Here is a 16,172-nt window from a genome sequence, read left to right as displayed (position 1 = left end):
CGCAGCCGGCTGGCGCACGAGCGTTGGAGCCTGCGCACCACCGTTCTTTTAACTGCGCAGGCGCGCCGGAAGCCCCTTGAGAGCGGCGCATGCGCAGCGGGAGTCGAAACGAAGACCCCCCCCCCCCCTCCGACCAGGGTCGCGCGAGAGCCCCAGGAGGAGTTGGTGGTATGCTATCGCCCGAGGCGGAGCGAGTGCTGCGGTACCTGGTGGAGGTGGAGGAGCTCGCCGAGGAGGTGCTGGCGGACAAGCGGCAGGTGAGAGGCCCGTCCGCGGCGCTGGGGCCTGGCGGCCGGCGCCGTCGGAAAGCCCGCGGGGTCGCGGAGAGTTGACCCGGACAGGCGGTTAACGGCTGCGAGGCGACAGACGTGGGCCGATAAATATTCGGCCGCTACTACGCGAGCGCCTGCGCTGTACTGGTCATTCCTCGCTCTTCATCTTTTCTCTGCCCCTTGCCATGCTCTCTGGATCTCGACCCATCATGCTCTGGGCGGTTTTCCTGAGCACCTGTTTCAAAATGCACTTCCCGGCCCCATGGTTGATCTGGGGGCACCGCCCTCTAAAGGCCCTCAGGGGAGAGCTGGAACCGAAAAGAGGCCTGAGGGGCCTTGTGACCGGGAGGGGTGGGGACCTGGGGAAGGTGGCGCCCTGTTTATGGGGTGCCTTGTAGGGGGTTTGGGTCAGGCTCTAATTTAAGTGCCAAGTTTTAGAAGGGAGTTCCTTGGGGAAGGAGGGTGACGTAATTGGATTTAGGTTTTAAAAGGATCCCCCGCTGCTGTGTGGAATACAGAATATAGGCGGGCAAGGGTGGAGGCAGGGAGATGGGTGAGGGGCCATTGCTATGGTCCAGACCAGAGATGGATTTGGACTAGGTAGTGGTGGTGGAGAGAAGTGAAGGGGTCAGAAATGTATTTTGGAGACAGACTCAGTAGGCTGTGATAGTGTCTGTGTAAAGGGGTGAGGGAGCCGCGGGAGTCGTGACTCCCTCTCATCTCCAGTTAGAAGGATCAGGTATTTACTGAGAAGGGGAAAACTTGGGCAAGAATCTGTCAACTTAAATACTGGATCAGGGTGTGCTGGATGAGAATAATAAGAGCAGTTAAAGTTTATCAGCAGGCCTGGCGCGGTGGCTCACGCCTGTAATCCCAGCACTTTGAAAGGCTGAGACGGGCAGATCACGAAGTCAGGAGATCGAGACCATCCTTGCTAACATGGTGAAACCCTGGCTCTACTAACAATACAAAAAATAAGCCGGACGTGGTGGCGGGCGCCTGTAGTCCCAGCTACTCGGGAGGCTGAGACAGGAGAATGGCATGAACCCGGGAGGTGGAGCTTTCAGTGAGCCGAGATTGCGCCACCGCACTCCAGCCTGGACAACAGAGGGAGACTCCGTCTCAAAAAAAATAAAAAATAAAATAAAGTAAAAATAAACAAATAAATAAAGTTTATCAGCTACTTACTATGTGCCAGGTACTGTTAAGTCATTTAATTGCTGGCTCAATAACCTGTGAGGTAGGTACTGTTTGTAGCTCCATTTTGCGGAGGAGTAAATAGGAAGGTGAAATTACAAAGCTTGAGGCAGACAGAAGGATTCGAACTTGGGTATTCCAGCTCCAGAACCGGCACTCTCGTGCAGTATACTGTACTACTGCTTCACTTCCTTAGTAGCTATTGTGTTGTTACCACTGTCTCAGTGCCTCCAATCCTGCTGTTCTAATCTAGTACTGTTGGGTTTCTCTGATACTAGTTCAGAATCAGCTGGAGAAGTTTGTCCAAAAATAAACATTAGGCCTGCTTAATCACAGTGTGTGGGGGAAGGGTTTCCACTCCCCTGGTGATTCTGATATGCCCTAAAGTTCGAGTGGATAATGCAGAATTTCCCGTTTAGTCAGAACATGTTTTCCCAGCATCTTCTCTGGGCAGAGGGCAGCTGCACACAGCATTGTCTTTCAGACCAGGAAGCTGAGTGAGAGAAGAAAACATTCACACATCAATCCATTTTAGGCAGGACATTGGATGTAACCAGGAATAATTCATTGTCTCTGCAGCCGTTGTCTGTCAAGAGGTGACAGCTTGGGGCAAGAGATAGCTGAGTTCCCTCCTGTCCCTGTGGTTTTCAGATTGTGGACCTGGACACTAAAAGGAATCAGAATCGAGAGGGCCTTAGGGCCCTGCAGAAGGATCTCAGCCTCTCTGGTAAGTTGAAATTTTCTCAGTGCAGCCCTGGAGGCCTGTTCCATTTTCCTTTCAGGCCTTTACCTTGTCCCTGATAGAGATCAGGCAGGAGGTCACAGCTGTGTAACTCAGCCTTGTGGGAAATTGACACAGTCTGAGGAGATGGGGGAGCAAGTTTTGCAGTTCCGGCACAGACTGTGGTTCAGGATTTTGCCTGCTCACTTCAGTGACTGGTCGTTAGCTCCTGGCTTAGCGACAATGGCAGACACTGAGAGAGTGTTGGGGGTGTATGAAACTGATGGTTCCTGCCCTTGTGCTTTACAGATGAGGAAAACATCCTAAAATGTGTAATTAAAAGTTGTAAGATGTAATCCCAGCACTTTGGGAGGTCGAGACGGGTGGATCACGAGGTCAGGAGATCGAGACCATCCTGGCTAACATGGTGAAACCCCGTCTCTACTAAAAAAAATACAAAAAACTAGCCGAGCAAGGTGGCAGGCGCCTGTAGTCCCAGCCACTCGGGAGGCTGAGGCAGGAGAATGGCGTGAACCCGGGAGGCGGAGCTTGCAGTGAGCTGAGGTCTGGCCACTGCACTCCAGCCTGGGCGACAGAGCAAGACTGCATCTCAAAAAAAAAAAAAAGTTGTAAGAAAGCCAGAGATGGAATTGGACTTGGGGTGGGTGTTGAGAATATATATCCAGAAGAATGGGAACCCTTTAGATGAGGCTGAGTGGCTGTGGTAGAGGAAGCAGATGGGGAGTAAGTATGGCTGGAGAGAGGGGCAGAGACCAGGCCATAATGAAAGGTCTTGGGGGATAAGGGAGGAAGTTTACATTTTGTTGAAAGTGCACTAGAATGTGCAGAATCTTCCAGTTGCTTCTCATCTCATCTGAGTAAAATCCAGAGGTCCTGCAAGACTGAGTAATCCAGCCCCCATGAATCCATGAGTGTGCCAATATCATCTCTGCCCCTCCCTGCCCCCCATGACTCCATCCACACTGGTCTCCTTGCTGTTATTTTATTTATTTATATGGAGACAGAGCCTTGCTGTGTCACCCAGGCTGGAGTGCAGTGGCGTGATCTCGGCTCACTGTAACCTCTGTCTCCCAGGTTCAAGTGATTCTCGTGCCTCAGCCTCCTGAGTAGCTGAGATTACAGGCATGCGCCACCACACCCAGCTAATTTTTGTATTTTTAATAGATACAGGGTTTCGCCATGTTGGCCAGGCCGGTCTCAAGCTCCTGGCCTCAAGTGATCCACCTGCCTTGGCCTCCCAAAGTGCTGGGATTACAGGCATGAGCCACTGCGCCCGGCCCCTTGCTGTTCTGAACACCCCAAGCACACTACTGATCTTTGCTGTTCCTGTTTCCTTTGTTTGGCTCACTGTTTCCCCAGATGTCTGCAGTGCTCCCACTCTCACTTTCCTTGGGTCTCTATGTAGATATCATATAATCAGTAAGGCTTTCTTGGACTACCTGGTATGAGTAACAAGGTCCTCCTCTGGCATTGCCTAGCCATCTTAGCCTGCTTTATTTTTCTCTACAACTTTTAATCAAGGTCTGAAAAATCATGTCTTTGTTTATTCTCTCTCTTCCACTATAACATAAGCTCCAAGAGGGCAGGAATTTTGTCTTGTTCTGCTGTGTTGTCTGTATCTAAAACAATGCCTGGCAGATAATAGGTACTCAAAAAAAAAAATTGTTGAAGGAATTACCATTTGCTCTTTCAGAAGATGTGATGGTTTGCTTTGGGAACATGTTTATCAAGATGCCTCACCCTGAGACAAAGGAAATGATTGAAAAAGGTAAGGCCTCCTGGGGATGGGTCAGGGATGTGCTGCCTCTTCCACCAGCTTTGGTCTTAACCCAGAACAGGGAGTCAGGCTTCAGGTAGCTGGAGGAGAGGCAGCTCTGTCACAGGGTTCAGACTGCTGTAGGTTTCAATTCCACCTCTGCCACTGTGGGTTATTTCCTCATGTCTAAGAGGGGAATGTGTCTATGTAGCACAGCTGTGAAGTTGAGGTAAAACAGTATGTGTGCCTAGTATAGTGCTTTCTTACTATTGAGGAATCAGTTGGGCTGCAACTAACAAAACCAAACAAATTGAGGCTTAAGGAAATATGCTTCTTTTACTCTTGCATAAGAAATTGTCCAGAGGTGTGTAGTCCAGGCCTGGCATAGCTGCCCAGCAGTGGTACCTTAGCATATTCTCCTGGTTGTTGTTTCATCATTGCAGTCCTCATGTCCTCATGCCAGGCTGGAGGAAAGACAGAAGGCTTTTGCCACATTGAGCTTTGCCTTCTATTTTGGAAGTGAGGCCATCTCCTCAGGGACTTCCTGCCAACATCTCATTGGCCAGACTAAGTCACATGGTTACCCATAGCTGCAAGAGAGCCCGGGAGAGTGAGCTTTTCTTTTCCACATGCCCTGCAATAGAGACTGGGTTGAATATGGAGGTTTGGGGAGAGTAAACGTCTAGGGTCTGCCATAGCTTGGGCACTCAGTGTACTCACTTTCCACAACCATAATCTGGAGGCTCTTTGGAAAGCATGTTAAAGCAAGTCAGGCTGCAAATGGATTACTGGCTAGAAAAAGAACAGGCTACACATATTTTTTCTTCCATAACCTTGAAAATGGCCAAAAGGATAAGCAAGGTTGCCTCAGTCCCTGAAGATAGGGTGTCTTCATACCTCATGAAATAAAACTTCTTTTTTTTTTTTTTCCTTGAGACAGAGTCTTGCTCTGTCACCCAGGCTGGAGTACAATGGCGCTATCTCAGCTCACTGCAACCTTGCCACCCAGGTTCAAGCAATTCTCCTGCCTCAGCCTCCTGATTAGCTGGAATTATAGGTGCATGCCATCATGCCCGGCTAATTTTTGTGTTGCTTTAGTAAAGACAGGGTTTCACTATGTTGGCCAGGCTGGTCTCGGAACTCCTGACCTCAGGTGATCCACCCGCCTCGGCCTCCCAAAGTGCTGGGATTACAGGCGTGAGCCACTGCTCCCGGCCAATTACATAAAACTACTAACAGAGAAAGCTATATCCAGCATGGAGAAGTTTCCAATTGTTGTGTTGAAAAAATACAGTAATAATATGGTTATAAAATTAAACTGCACTTGGTGGTGGGCTGTAGACTAAGCTTTCAGAGGGGTCCCTTGCCTGGGTTGAGGATCTTGTTGGCTCTTTTGGTCCCCAAATGTGGTCTTGTCACTGTACCTAGAGGGGTTCTGAGACATCATCAGGTTTCTTGGGGATCACCACAGGCTAAACAAGCTCATGGACACTGGGGTTACTCATTCACAATGAGAAATAGAATCAGGCTATAAGACTTGGCCATTCAGGGTTTCTCCCTATCAGAAAGAGTGAGTCTGTGGGGAGACAGACTAGCCAGAATGTCACTCGTGAGCAGGTAGAATTGGCTGGGTGACTTCAGTTGATTGGTCAATCAAACTTTGATAGCCACCTCTGTCATCACACTGACTTTTCTCAGGGGCAGTCCAGGACACTAGGAGACCCTTTTCTGTTCACAGTGGCTAATTAAGTTAAGCCTGAGCATTAGGCTTGCGTGTTGATTGTTTACGTCATATATTCACACAATCTTATTTTTCTAAAACCCCCCCACCTTGATGGACTCGGGTTTGTAAAATTTCTTAGGCATCCATTTTCTAGCCATCTAGGGTGGGCTGAATCTAGAGATGCTTCTTTGTTTGTGCATTGGAGTTTTCCATAATTTCATTGTGGGAGGGCGGCCTAAAGTCCTGATGTTGCCTTTTCGGTCCACTGACCACCTCAAGGTACTTTGCATAATGCAAAAAAGGCCAGTGTAATGGAAGTCGGGACTGCTGTGTCCTGGGCTCTCTGAGTGGTCCTGAGCAGGTCATGTCCCTTCTAGCCTTGAATCCTTCCTCAGTTGGCCTCTGATGTCTCCTTTTCCTTCCTGAAAGCTACACACCCTTGCTGGGGAGAGGCTGGCATCTCCACTCCTGGGATCAAGTCTGTCTGGTACAATCTCATCCTCTGCTTGCCCCCCTCATTTTTTCAGATCAGGATCATCTGGATAAAGAAATAGAAAAACTCCGGAAGCAACTTAAAGTGAAGGTCAACCGCCTTTTTGAGGCCCAAGGTATTGGCCTAGCAGGGACTGGAGACGAGGAGGGGAGAGAATCATCAGCATGGACTTTGAAGGGCAGGGGTGGGAAGCCCGACCCTCAGAGGTGGGCAGTGGCCGGAGCAGCCTGTGAGTGGCCCTGGAGGTGTGCACAGTGGTTGGTTGTAGCTGCCCAGGGACAGAATGGACGGGAATTTATGGAGTCCTAGTCCGGTCACAGCTTCTTTTCTAGGTCTCAGGAACCGCTTGGGGTGATCTCACGTTATACATCAGGGCATGGCATGGGGATCCGATAGCTCCCTTTTTTTTTTTTTTTTTTGAGACGGAGTCTTGCTCTGCCTCCCAGGCTGGAGTGCAATGGCCGGCTCTCAGCTCACTGCAAGCTCCGCCTCCCGGATTCACGCCATTCTCCTGTCTCAGCCTCCCGAGTAGCTGGGACTACAGGCGCCCGCCTCGTCGCCCGGCTAGTTTTTTGTATTTTTTAGTAGAGACGGGGTTTCACCGTATTAGCCAGGATGGTCTCGATCTCCTGACCTCGTGATCCGCACGTCTCGGCCTCCCAAAGTGCTGGGATTACAGGCTTGAGCCACCGCGCCCGGCCTAAAATTCTTGATAAACACAAGCACTCTAGATTGGTCACAGGTCTTGGAAAAACCTGAGACAGCAGAGTCATGACTTTGTAGGTTCTTGGTGACACAGGAGTGGTGGTGATGCCTCATCTGGTGCATTGCAGAATTGGAGGCCCATCCCTGCCAGACCTCCAGGCCAAGTTTGGCAGCATTAGTGCAGCGTCAGCCCCATTCCTGGGCCTGGTTCCAGAGCCAACAGGAGGCCTGACGTGCTGATGGATCATCTTCTCTCCTAGGCAAACCGGAGCTGAAGGGTTTTAACTTGAACCCCCTCAACCAGGATGAGCTTAAAGCTCTCAAGGTCATCTTAAAAGGATGAGACTCAAGAACCAAGATGGGGAACCAGCAACCCCCCAGGGTCATGGAGGACCCAGAACCCTCCAACCTTGACATCTGTAACGACAGGATCTGCCCTGTAAGGGGACAGGCATCAGGAATCTGGCCATGAAAACCTCTTTGTCTGTAGTGCTTGGCTACTCTGTGATGGCAGGAGGGAACCTTCAGCCTGTCTGGCTGCTGGACCTGGACACCAGGGCTCAGTGGACACAAGATCTATTGATGGGCCTTGGTACAGTGGGTGTGTGGGGCAGTGGCTGTGGGGGTGTAAGAATGACTGCAACAGGCACTTCCCAACAATGGCCTGCTGTTCACATGGACCCTGAGCAAGGAAGGAGGGAGGGAGGGGCAGAGTGGAGTTTCATTCCAGCATTCCTCTCAGAAGGGAGAGAGGTTTTCAGGCAGGTGCCATGGGATTGGAATAAACCAGGAGGCTCATGGGTGGTTGCTGAATGAAGAACAGAATCTTGGTGCTTTGTGGCTCACCACAGCCATCTGTGGGGCAGGCACACACACCTCCCTGCCAGCTCCATTTTGTGCTTTTCCCTGCTTGATTCCAAGAGTGGGTGCTGCCTAGCAGACTTTGTGGCCGCTCTTTACTCGGGAGGGCCTTGCAGAGTCCTGCACCAGGCCTGGGTGAGTGGGTGCACCTCTTACCATATATGACATGTGTCACGAGTGCCCTTCCGCCCCCTCTGAAAGTGGGGCCTGGCCAGCACTGCTTGTTACTGTCTGCCTTCAGTGGTCTGAGGTCCCAGTATGAACTGTCATGAAGTCAAAACTCTTGTGTTCATTAAGGGCTCAATAAATGTTAGCGGAATGAATGAATAGCAGCAACTAGTCTTTTATTTACCCCATCTAGTCCTTCAGTGAGGGCACGCCGCTCCATTTAGAATACCACCTATGAACATGGTTCTTGCCTTGAAATGAACCTGTGATTTGACAGGCAGGTGACAACAAATGGCAGCATGGCAGAGGCACACCTCTCCTGGTCCCCCTGCTTCTCGGCTCTAGCTCATAGTTACATAGAAACACAGGCTGTCATGGCCAGTTTTTACGTTTTTTCAAGAGAAGCTAGACATTTGGGTTGTGAAGTTGAATCTCCTGTCTTTTAAATATTTTTGACTAATGCAGAAACTGTTTTAAAACGTGAGTGTGGGTCACAGGTGTTTTACCTTACCCAAGCCAAACTTGGCCCAGACCTACAGTTTTGAATCCTCTTGAGTTTTGCGGAAATTACTATGTGTTTTCCTGTGATCTCTTAAGAAGTAGGCAGGTGGAATTGGAAACAAACTGTCCATCCACAGGGGACTAGTTAAAGGAATCAGTAGCTCCAGATAGTGCAATACCATACAACTATAATCAAGAATAAGGAACAAGCTCCAAGATACATCAAGTGAGAAAAGCAAGGGGAAGGCAGGTGTCTTATAAGCTAATAATGTGTGTGCAAATACAATGTCATTCCCTCAGAACAGCACCTGCAGGGTTGGGGCACAGAGGTGGGAGGGAAGGAGATGTCACCCTATACCCATTGGTAAACTTTGGATTTTAAACCACATGAATATATTACTTATTTTTAAATGTAAATAAAGTAGGGAGTTGCAGAATTCACCTTGCTAGATGTTCTCCAGTATGACTGCCTGATTCACAATTTCACCATTGGAAAATTGCCCCTTCCTCCCTTGCAGGGTGGGTGCTGGGCCAAAAAGAGCCAATTGCATTCCTTCTGGAAATAGGGAACCTGGAGCCCATGCCTGGACCTGTCTGTGTTTGCCTCAGTCTCAAGGATGAATGGGAGAAGTCCTCATGCTCTGAAGGCAGAAGGTCCAGAGTGGCTTGGCTTCTGGCTTTCCTAAAGTCGGCTGGTTCACTTCTTGGATTTGCCAGTATTTTCCTTCTAAAAGTCTTCCCTTTGGGCTTAACCTAGGCAGTCAGATTCCACCATTTGCAGCCAGAGAAAGTACTCTGAAGCAGGCGGAGTGATAGAGGGAGTAAATCCCCCCTGGAGCAGTTACCCCAACAGCCCTGACTCTTGTTGCAACCCCTCTTAAACCAAGAGGAGGCTTAGATATGTAAGATGTGAAAATGCAGAGATTTTTACTCACACTCAACTTCCCAAGCTGTCCTGCCCATGAGCCCAAGGTTTTCTGGTTTCTGGCTCAGCTCCAAAGCTCAAACACAGGGCCTAGAGAAGCACTTAAGTCACCCATCTGACTTAGATCAATGCACCTTTGCAGAGACCCTCACTAAGCTCTGCCTCCCTGGTCTGTCTTGTCCATCTGAGAAGTGGGGATGCTGTGTCCCAGTGGTTTTCAGATGATGGTCAGGGAGCCCCATGGGTTCCCGACATGCAGGGTCAGGGTATTACAAGGAGAATAGGGTGTGTTTAGGGCTCAGTACTTCCCCAGACCCCCAATAAACACAATCTAGTAACTGCTTGCTTTGTAAGCACAGCTTAAAGACAAGTTCCTTAGCCTCCAAACCCTTGCTCCTGAAGGACCTTTTCAAAAGCACTGACTTGGGAGGCATCCAAGTGTCAAAGCCAGGAGGACTTGGCTGCAGCCAACAGTATCCCCTGAACCAGGCCTGGTGCCCAGTGACTCCAAGTAGGGCCTGTGCTCATTTATTAGATATGATCTCTTGGGGGTAGCAGAACTTGCTGTATTTGTTCTCTTTGGGCCCAATTGCCAAGTCAGTTTGTCAAGGTTAAAACACCCCCCAGTCCCAGGGATTGGTGTCTCCTGGTACAAAGATGCCTGGGGATGGGCTGGAGGTATCCAAGGGGCCCAATTCAGGTAGTAAGCTGTAGCTGCTAAGCCAGCAAAGCTGGTGCCAGGCTTGAGGTGGGGAGGTGAGAGCTTTGAGGTGCTGTGCTGGGATCTGAGAGTGCGGGGGAGGCCTGGGTGGCACCTGCTAAGGCTGATTTCCTCCTGGCAGCTGGGGATCAACTGGAAGCTTTCTTCTGGACTTGAAGGGAGTAGAAGAGCTGCCTCAGTTGTTTTTTCCGATCGTTGACGCAGCCTGGAAAGGAAGTGGGGTGTTGGCTGGCATGACCTGTGCTTGGGAGGAGTGGAGGGACCTGTACCCCCACTCCCTGCTGGGAAGAGGGGACAGCAGGAGTCAGACAACCACACAGAGCCTGTGGTTTACATCCTGGCTCCATTCCTGAACTGCCATGGCCCTCAAGCAGGCCATTTACCCTTTTCAGCATCAGTCTTCTCATCTGTAAACCAAGATACTACTGCCCACCTTAGGGAGTGAACATGAGGATTAGGAGCTTCCCTCAAGCCAGGGACTACTCCAGATGCTGAATGTGGATGGATTTGTTTGGCCTTCACGGGAATGATGTGTAGAAGGGAAAACGGGCTCAGAGAGGTTAAATCATTTGAACCCAGACTACCTGGTGCCAGAGCTACACTCTTAACCACTACCCCACACTGCCGCTCCTCCTGGCTTTGCTCAGTGAAAATGCATTTAAAGCTAGCACAGTGCCTGGCTTCTCATAGCTGCCCAGTAGTGTCAGCTTTCTTCCCTTACCCAACCCATGTGCCAGGCACAACTGGCTAAGGAATGAGTTTTCCGTACATGTGGCCCCCAGTCCCAGGCAGTTCGTGCTTTTAAATATTTCTGCCGTCCTGCTGTGAGCGCTGAGATGTCTCTCCCAGGACGTTCATGGTGCTACATGTTGGCTATTTGCTCTCAGAGCTGATCCTTGAGGTAACTCTATGGTCATTTAATCTCATGCCAGGCACATTGATGGCACTCAGAAATGCTGCTTGAGTGACTGAATCTCTGTGGCCACTAGTACTGACCTGGGGGTGTCTGCCATCTTCCACATCCCCCCAAACCCTGTCTGTCCCTGCTTCCTAGGCACTCAGCCATTCACTGAGCTGAGAGCCTACTATGCACATCCTCAGGGTTTTCCAGAGTGAGTTCCATGCAGCCCTAACTTAAACTCTATTTGGCTCATTCATAACTCCCAAGTGTTCTTGTCCCGTGCAAACTTCTTGGAGTTCTAGACTCATCTTTGAGTTATCTGCTGACCCTTTCACCTGGATGTCCCTGAACACTTCCCTAACACAATTCATCAGTACTCTTCCTACCCTAACCAGCTACCCTTGTGTTTACCACCATCAACCCAAACACTTGAAACAGGAATAATTCTAGAGACTTCTAAAGCACTGGCTCTCCCAGCCTGGTCAACATAGTGAGATTTTGTCTCTACAGGAAAAAACACACACACAAAAATAAAATTAGCCAGGTGTGGTGGTGTATGCCTGTAGGCCTAGCTACTTGGGAGGCTGAGGCAGGAAGACTGCTTGAGCCTGGGAGTTTGAGGTTAGTTACAGTGAGCTATGATTGCACCGCTGCACTCCAGCCTGGGTGACAGAGCGACACTCTGTCTCAAAAAAAAAATTAAAAATTAAAATATAAAACAGTGGCTCTCAACTTGGGCTGCATATTGGAAACACCTGAGAGCTTTAAAAGCTACTGATGCCCACACCAACCATATCTTGATCTGGCAGGCATCAGTAGTCTTTAAAGCTCCCGGGTGATTCCAATGGGCAGCCAAGGTACAGAACCGCCACTTTCCATCTTTGCTACTCAAATGGGGGTCCCGGAACTAGCGCATTGATATCTGAGGTACACTGTTAGCAAAAATGGCTTCAACAATTCCATTCCTTGCACCTCTGTGCAAGGTGACTGCTGCTCCTCTCATCAAGAGGTGGGGTCTATTTTCTTTTCTTTTTTTTTTTTTTGAGACAGAGCCTCGCTGTGTCGCCCAGGCTGGAGTGCAGTGGCGTGATCTCGGCTCACTGCAAGCTCTGCCTCCTGGGTTCACGGCATCCTCCTGCCTCAGCCTCCCGAGTATCTGGGACTACAGGCACCCGCCACTACGCCTGGCTAATTTTTTTTGTATTTTTAGTAGAGACGGGGTTTCACCGTGTTAGCCAGGATGGTTTCGATCTCCTGACCTCATGATACGCCTGCCTCGGCCTCCCAAAATGTTGGGATTACAGGCATGAGCCACTGCGCCCGGCGAGGTGGGGTCTATTTTCTTACCCAGTGACTAGGTTAGACTAACACATGCTTTGATTGTAGCAGAATGACTTTATGGGACTTCTGAGTCTGGGCCACAAGAGCCTGTGCAGTGTCTTTTCTCACCCTCTTGGAACCCCGAGTCTACCACATGAAGAAGCCAGGGCCAGACTATTGGAAGACGAGTGGCCACATGGAAAGAGAGGCCCAACTGACAGCCAGTATCAACCCACACACCTATGAATGAGGCTGTGGTAGCCATCAAGTCTCAGTAAATCTGCCAGGTGCCTGCAGCCCTATGAGTGACCCCAGGAGAGACCTGAGGAAGCATGAGCAAATAAAACAGTTGCTTTAAGCTGCTAGGTTTTGGGAGGGCTTGTTACACAGCAATGGTTAATCCATAGAGCATTACCCAGGAGCTTGTTAGAAATACAATCTTAGGCCCCACCCTAGACCTATGGAGTCACAATCTACAGTTTAACAAGATTTCCAGGTGATTGTATGCGTATTAAATTAAGCTTGGACAGGGTTATATAGTCATCTGAAGCGTTATACATTTAGAAAACTAAACAACCCCTAGAAAAATGGATAAAGAGTATAGAGAGCTTACAAAAGAAGAAATGCAAATTTACAAAACGGAAACCTCACCAGTAATCAACGGAATGCACATAAAACAACAATGAGTCAGTATGTTTTACCTCGCCAGTTGGCACAGATTTTTTTTTTTTTCCTAAAAATTCAAATCTGGCAAATTCGTATAATCTTTCTGGAAAGCAATTTGGTTGTAATAATCCCATCCCTTTGGCCCAATAATTCTGCTTCTAGTAATTGGTCCTCAGGAAATGGCCAGAATTTCAGCCGAGCTTAATGTGAAAGGGTGTTCATCATGGTATTATTTATAAAAGTTAAAAAATATAAAATGCAATTGTGCCAAATGTCCAATTATAAGAAATTGGTTTAGTAAATTTTGGCATATGTACAAACTGAAATACTTTGCAGCCATACGGTAATTTTTTTAAACTCTGCCAAGAGGCAGGAGAGTCTAACGGTCAAGCACTCAGGTGTTGGAGCCAGGCAGATGGGAGTTTGAGTCCTGGCTCACCACTTATGACCAAAACCTTCATTCAGCAAGTTACATAGCACCTGGATATCATTTCCTCATTTGTAAAATGACAATAAAAACTGCTTAAAGATGAAATGAGATAATGTATGTAAAAGATTTCATCCAGACTGGACCAAAAAGTGCATTCAAGAGGGAGGCTCTTAATATGCTTGAATGGAAAATGCCACGGGAAAAAGTGGGATTAGAAACTCTAGCCCAATGCCAATTTTGTAAAAGAAAAAGTATGAATATATGCATTTTTTAAGAACTGGAAGGAAATACACCAGATTGTTAAAGATGGTTATGTCTGGATGTTTTTTTATTTCTTTCTTTAGTTTTCAAATATTCTACAATGAGTGTGAATCCTTTTTTTATAATCAGGGGAAGTTTTCACTTTTTAGAAACCAAATTTTAAAATGAGGAACAGAGGTTAAGTCCCTTGCCCAGGGCACACAGCTGGTAAGTTGCAGATTGAATTCAAACAATCTAACCACTATCCCAACCTGCCTCCTAGACTACCTGGTACCTCCCATGACCCATCCCTTGTGCCCACTCCACCTGGCCCTACATACCGAGGTGTGTGTTGGTCACAAAGTTTCCCATTCCCGACAGGTCAGGAACCCCCTCCTCTCTGCTAACAGGGCCATCATTCCACATGAGGTCAAAGCCCCCGACTCGCTTCTCCCTTCCTGTGAGCCTGGACAGGAAGGAGACACACAGGGTTAATGAAGGTGCACCTGGCGGGGCCCTAAGACCCAAGTAAGGTCCCTGATCCCTCCCTGAGCCCGACTGATGTCCGTCCCTCAGAAGTCCTTTTTTCCCAACCATTCATTGACTATTTCCCAGGTACCTATGTAGGTCTCTGAGGGGTTGTTCCCCATTTTTCTCCCAAGGCTCCTTGCTCTTGATAATGTGCCCCTATTTGTTTTTGTTGTTGTTTTGTTTTGTTTTGAGACGGAGTCTCTGTCACCCAGGCTGGAGTGCAATGGCACGATCTTGGCTCACTGCAACTTCTGCCTCCAGGTTCAAGCGATTCTTCTGACTCAGCCTTCCAAGTAGCTGGGACTACAGGTGCACACCACCACACCCAGCTAATTTTTGTATTTTTAGTAGACATGGGGTTTCACCGTGTCGGCCAGGATGGTCTCAAACTCCTGACCTCAAATGATCTACCCGCCTCGGCCTCCCAAAGTGCTGGGATTACAGGCGTGAGCCACCGCGCCCGGCCACGTGCCTCTATTTGTGATTTGTGGTTTAAAGTCTCCTTTCCTCCTCAGACCTTAAACTCCATAAAGGCAGGGACTAGTTCTGTCGTGTTCCTTACTGTGTCCACAGGATATGGCACAGGGCCTGGTACAGAGCAGGGCTCAAAAGTTTGTTGAATGAATAGGTGATGGTAGGAATAGTGGATACCTGAGGTTTCTGCCTGCTCAGCATCCATTTCACCTTCTTTCAGTCCAAGAGTACCTTGGGTTTTGCTTTGAGAACCACTTCTCCCTCCCTCACCCCATGGCTCACATGGGGTTGACCCCACTCCCGAGGAGGTAGGCACAAGAACTATGCTTGGTCAAGCAGAGTCACAATGAGTGGTTTAGGAATGGCCACGTGTCCCAGTTCCCAGCAAGGAGAATCAGTCCTCAAACTTCTGCTGGAATAATTGGGGTAAAGCTAATACAGAGGAAAGAGAAGGGATGGAGATGGAGGGGAGGGGAGGGGAACAGACTAGCCAACATTGAGCACCTGGATTCACCCATTCACCCATTCCTAAAAGTAGCTCTGGGTTTTTTTTCTGCCATTGCACATTTTTATAGCAATAGCTTTGTACTCAGCACTTACTGTTAGCTAGGCACTAGATAGTAAATTATCGTTGTAAATTAATCTAACAACTCTGAGAGGTAGACATGGCATTTTCTATTTTACAGATGAGGAAGCTGAGGCTCAGAAAGGTGATGTGACTAGTCCAAAGCCTCACAGTCAGAAGGTTTCGAGGAAGTCCTGCTGGACTGTCTCAGAAAGCTGTAGTTGGCCCTGCTCTGCCCTGGAGAGGTCAAGTCCTTGGGTCAGGACCCCACCCTCTGTGGACATCTCAGCTTCTCCATCTACAAAGTGGTAGGGCAGGCCAAAGCCATTGCTGAGGGCCACTCAGGCCCCAAGGTTCTAAGCTTCCCCTCTTTCTTGGTGGGAGCCTAAGTTGTCATGTACAAGGACATGTGATCAAGGCTGCCCTCCCTCACCTTCCTTCCATGTCCACGACATGCAGGGTGTCTTCCAGGAGGCAGGTCTTGAGCTCATAGTCTTCCTGGCTGCTGGCTGTCAGTGACGGGGACGCATTGACCTCCAGGAGCCACCTGGGGAAGAAGGGGAGTAGAGAGTCTTACGGTTACTCGGTCCCTGGAGCCCCTAGGATTTCACTGAGAGGCTAGATGGATGTATGGACCCCACCCTTAATTCAATCCAGGCTACTCCCTCTACCTTTCTATTTTTTAAAATTATTTTTATAGAGATAGGGTCTTGCTAGGTTGCCCAGGCTAGTCTCAAACTCCTGGCCTCAAGTGATCCTCCTGCCTCAGCCTCCCAAAGTACTGGGATTACAGATAGGAGCCACTGTGCCCAGCTCCTCCCCACCTTTTTTTTTTTTTTTTTTTTTTTGGAGAGGGAGTTTTGCTCTTGTCGCCCAGGCTGGAACAATGGCATGATCTCAGCTCACTGCGACCTCTGCCTCCCAGGTTCAAGTGATTCTCCTGCCTCAGCTTCCCGAATAGCTGGGATTACAGGTGCCCGC

The 16,172-nt window shown here is 49.0% G+C and overlaps 2 protein-coding genes across 7 annotated transcripts in view; one reads left to right on the top strand and one right to left on the bottom strand.

The window, feature by feature from the left end:
* The first annotated feature begins 27 nt into the window (after nt 1-27).
* Nucleotides 28-8,076, top strand: PDRG1 (p53 and DNA damage regulated 1). Its single transcript, XM_017865026.1, has 5 exons — nt 28-257; nt 2,121-2,196; nt 3,905-3,979; nt 6,218-6,298; nt 7,149-8,076. The coding sequence occupies exons 1-5, from the start codon at nt 90-92 to the stop codon at nt 7,229-7,231; spliced, it is 483 nt and encodes a 160-aa protein (XP_017720515.1). The 5' UTR covers nt 28-89; the 3' UTR covers nt 7,232-8,076.
* TTLL9 (tubulin tyrosine ligase like 9) overlaps nt 8,069-16,172 on the bottom strand; it is a 79,297-nt gene continuing 71,193 nt past the window's right edge. For all 6 annotated transcript variants that reach the window (XM_017865012.1, XM_017865011.1, XM_017865014.1 and 3 more), the window contains 3 exons: nt 15,625-15,738; nt 13,963-14,087; nt 8,069-10,269 (listed from right to left, as the gene is read on the bottom strand). In XM_017865012.1, the coding sequence (XP_017720501.1) occupies nt 10,193-10,269; nt 13,963-14,087; nt 15,625-15,738 (316 nt within the window). In that variant the 3' untranslated portion in view covers nt 8,069-10,192. The remainder of the gene's footprint in view (nt 10,270-13,962; nt 14,088-15,624; nt 15,739-16,172) is intronic.

Source organism: Rhinopithecus bieti, unplaced genomic scaffold (genome assembly GCF_001698545.2).
Source record: "Rhinopithecus bieti isolate Rb0 unplaced genomic scaffold, ASM169854v2 scaffold_78508, whole genome shotgun sequence".
NCBI classification, from domain to species: domain Eukaryota; kingdom Metazoa; phylum Chordata; class Mammalia; order Primates; family Cercopithecidae; genus Rhinopithecus; species Rhinopithecus bieti.
This window is presented reverse-complemented; position numbering and strand designations above follow the sequence as displayed.

Bases quoted from the DNA above. Each gene is read 5' to 3' on its own strand.
- PDRG1 (XM_017865026.1), top strand. From the start codon at position 90: ATGCGCAGCGGGAGTCGAAACGAAGACCCCCCCCCCCCCTCCGACCAG. The intron at 258-2,120 runs GTGAGAGGCCCG...TGTGGTTTTCAG, and splicing joins TGCTGGCGGACAAGCGGCAG to ATTGTGGACCTGGACACTAA. The intron at 3,980-6,217 runs GTAAGGCCTCCT...TCATTTTTTCAG, and splicing joins AAAGGAAATGATTGAAAAAG to ATCAGGATCATCTGGATAAA.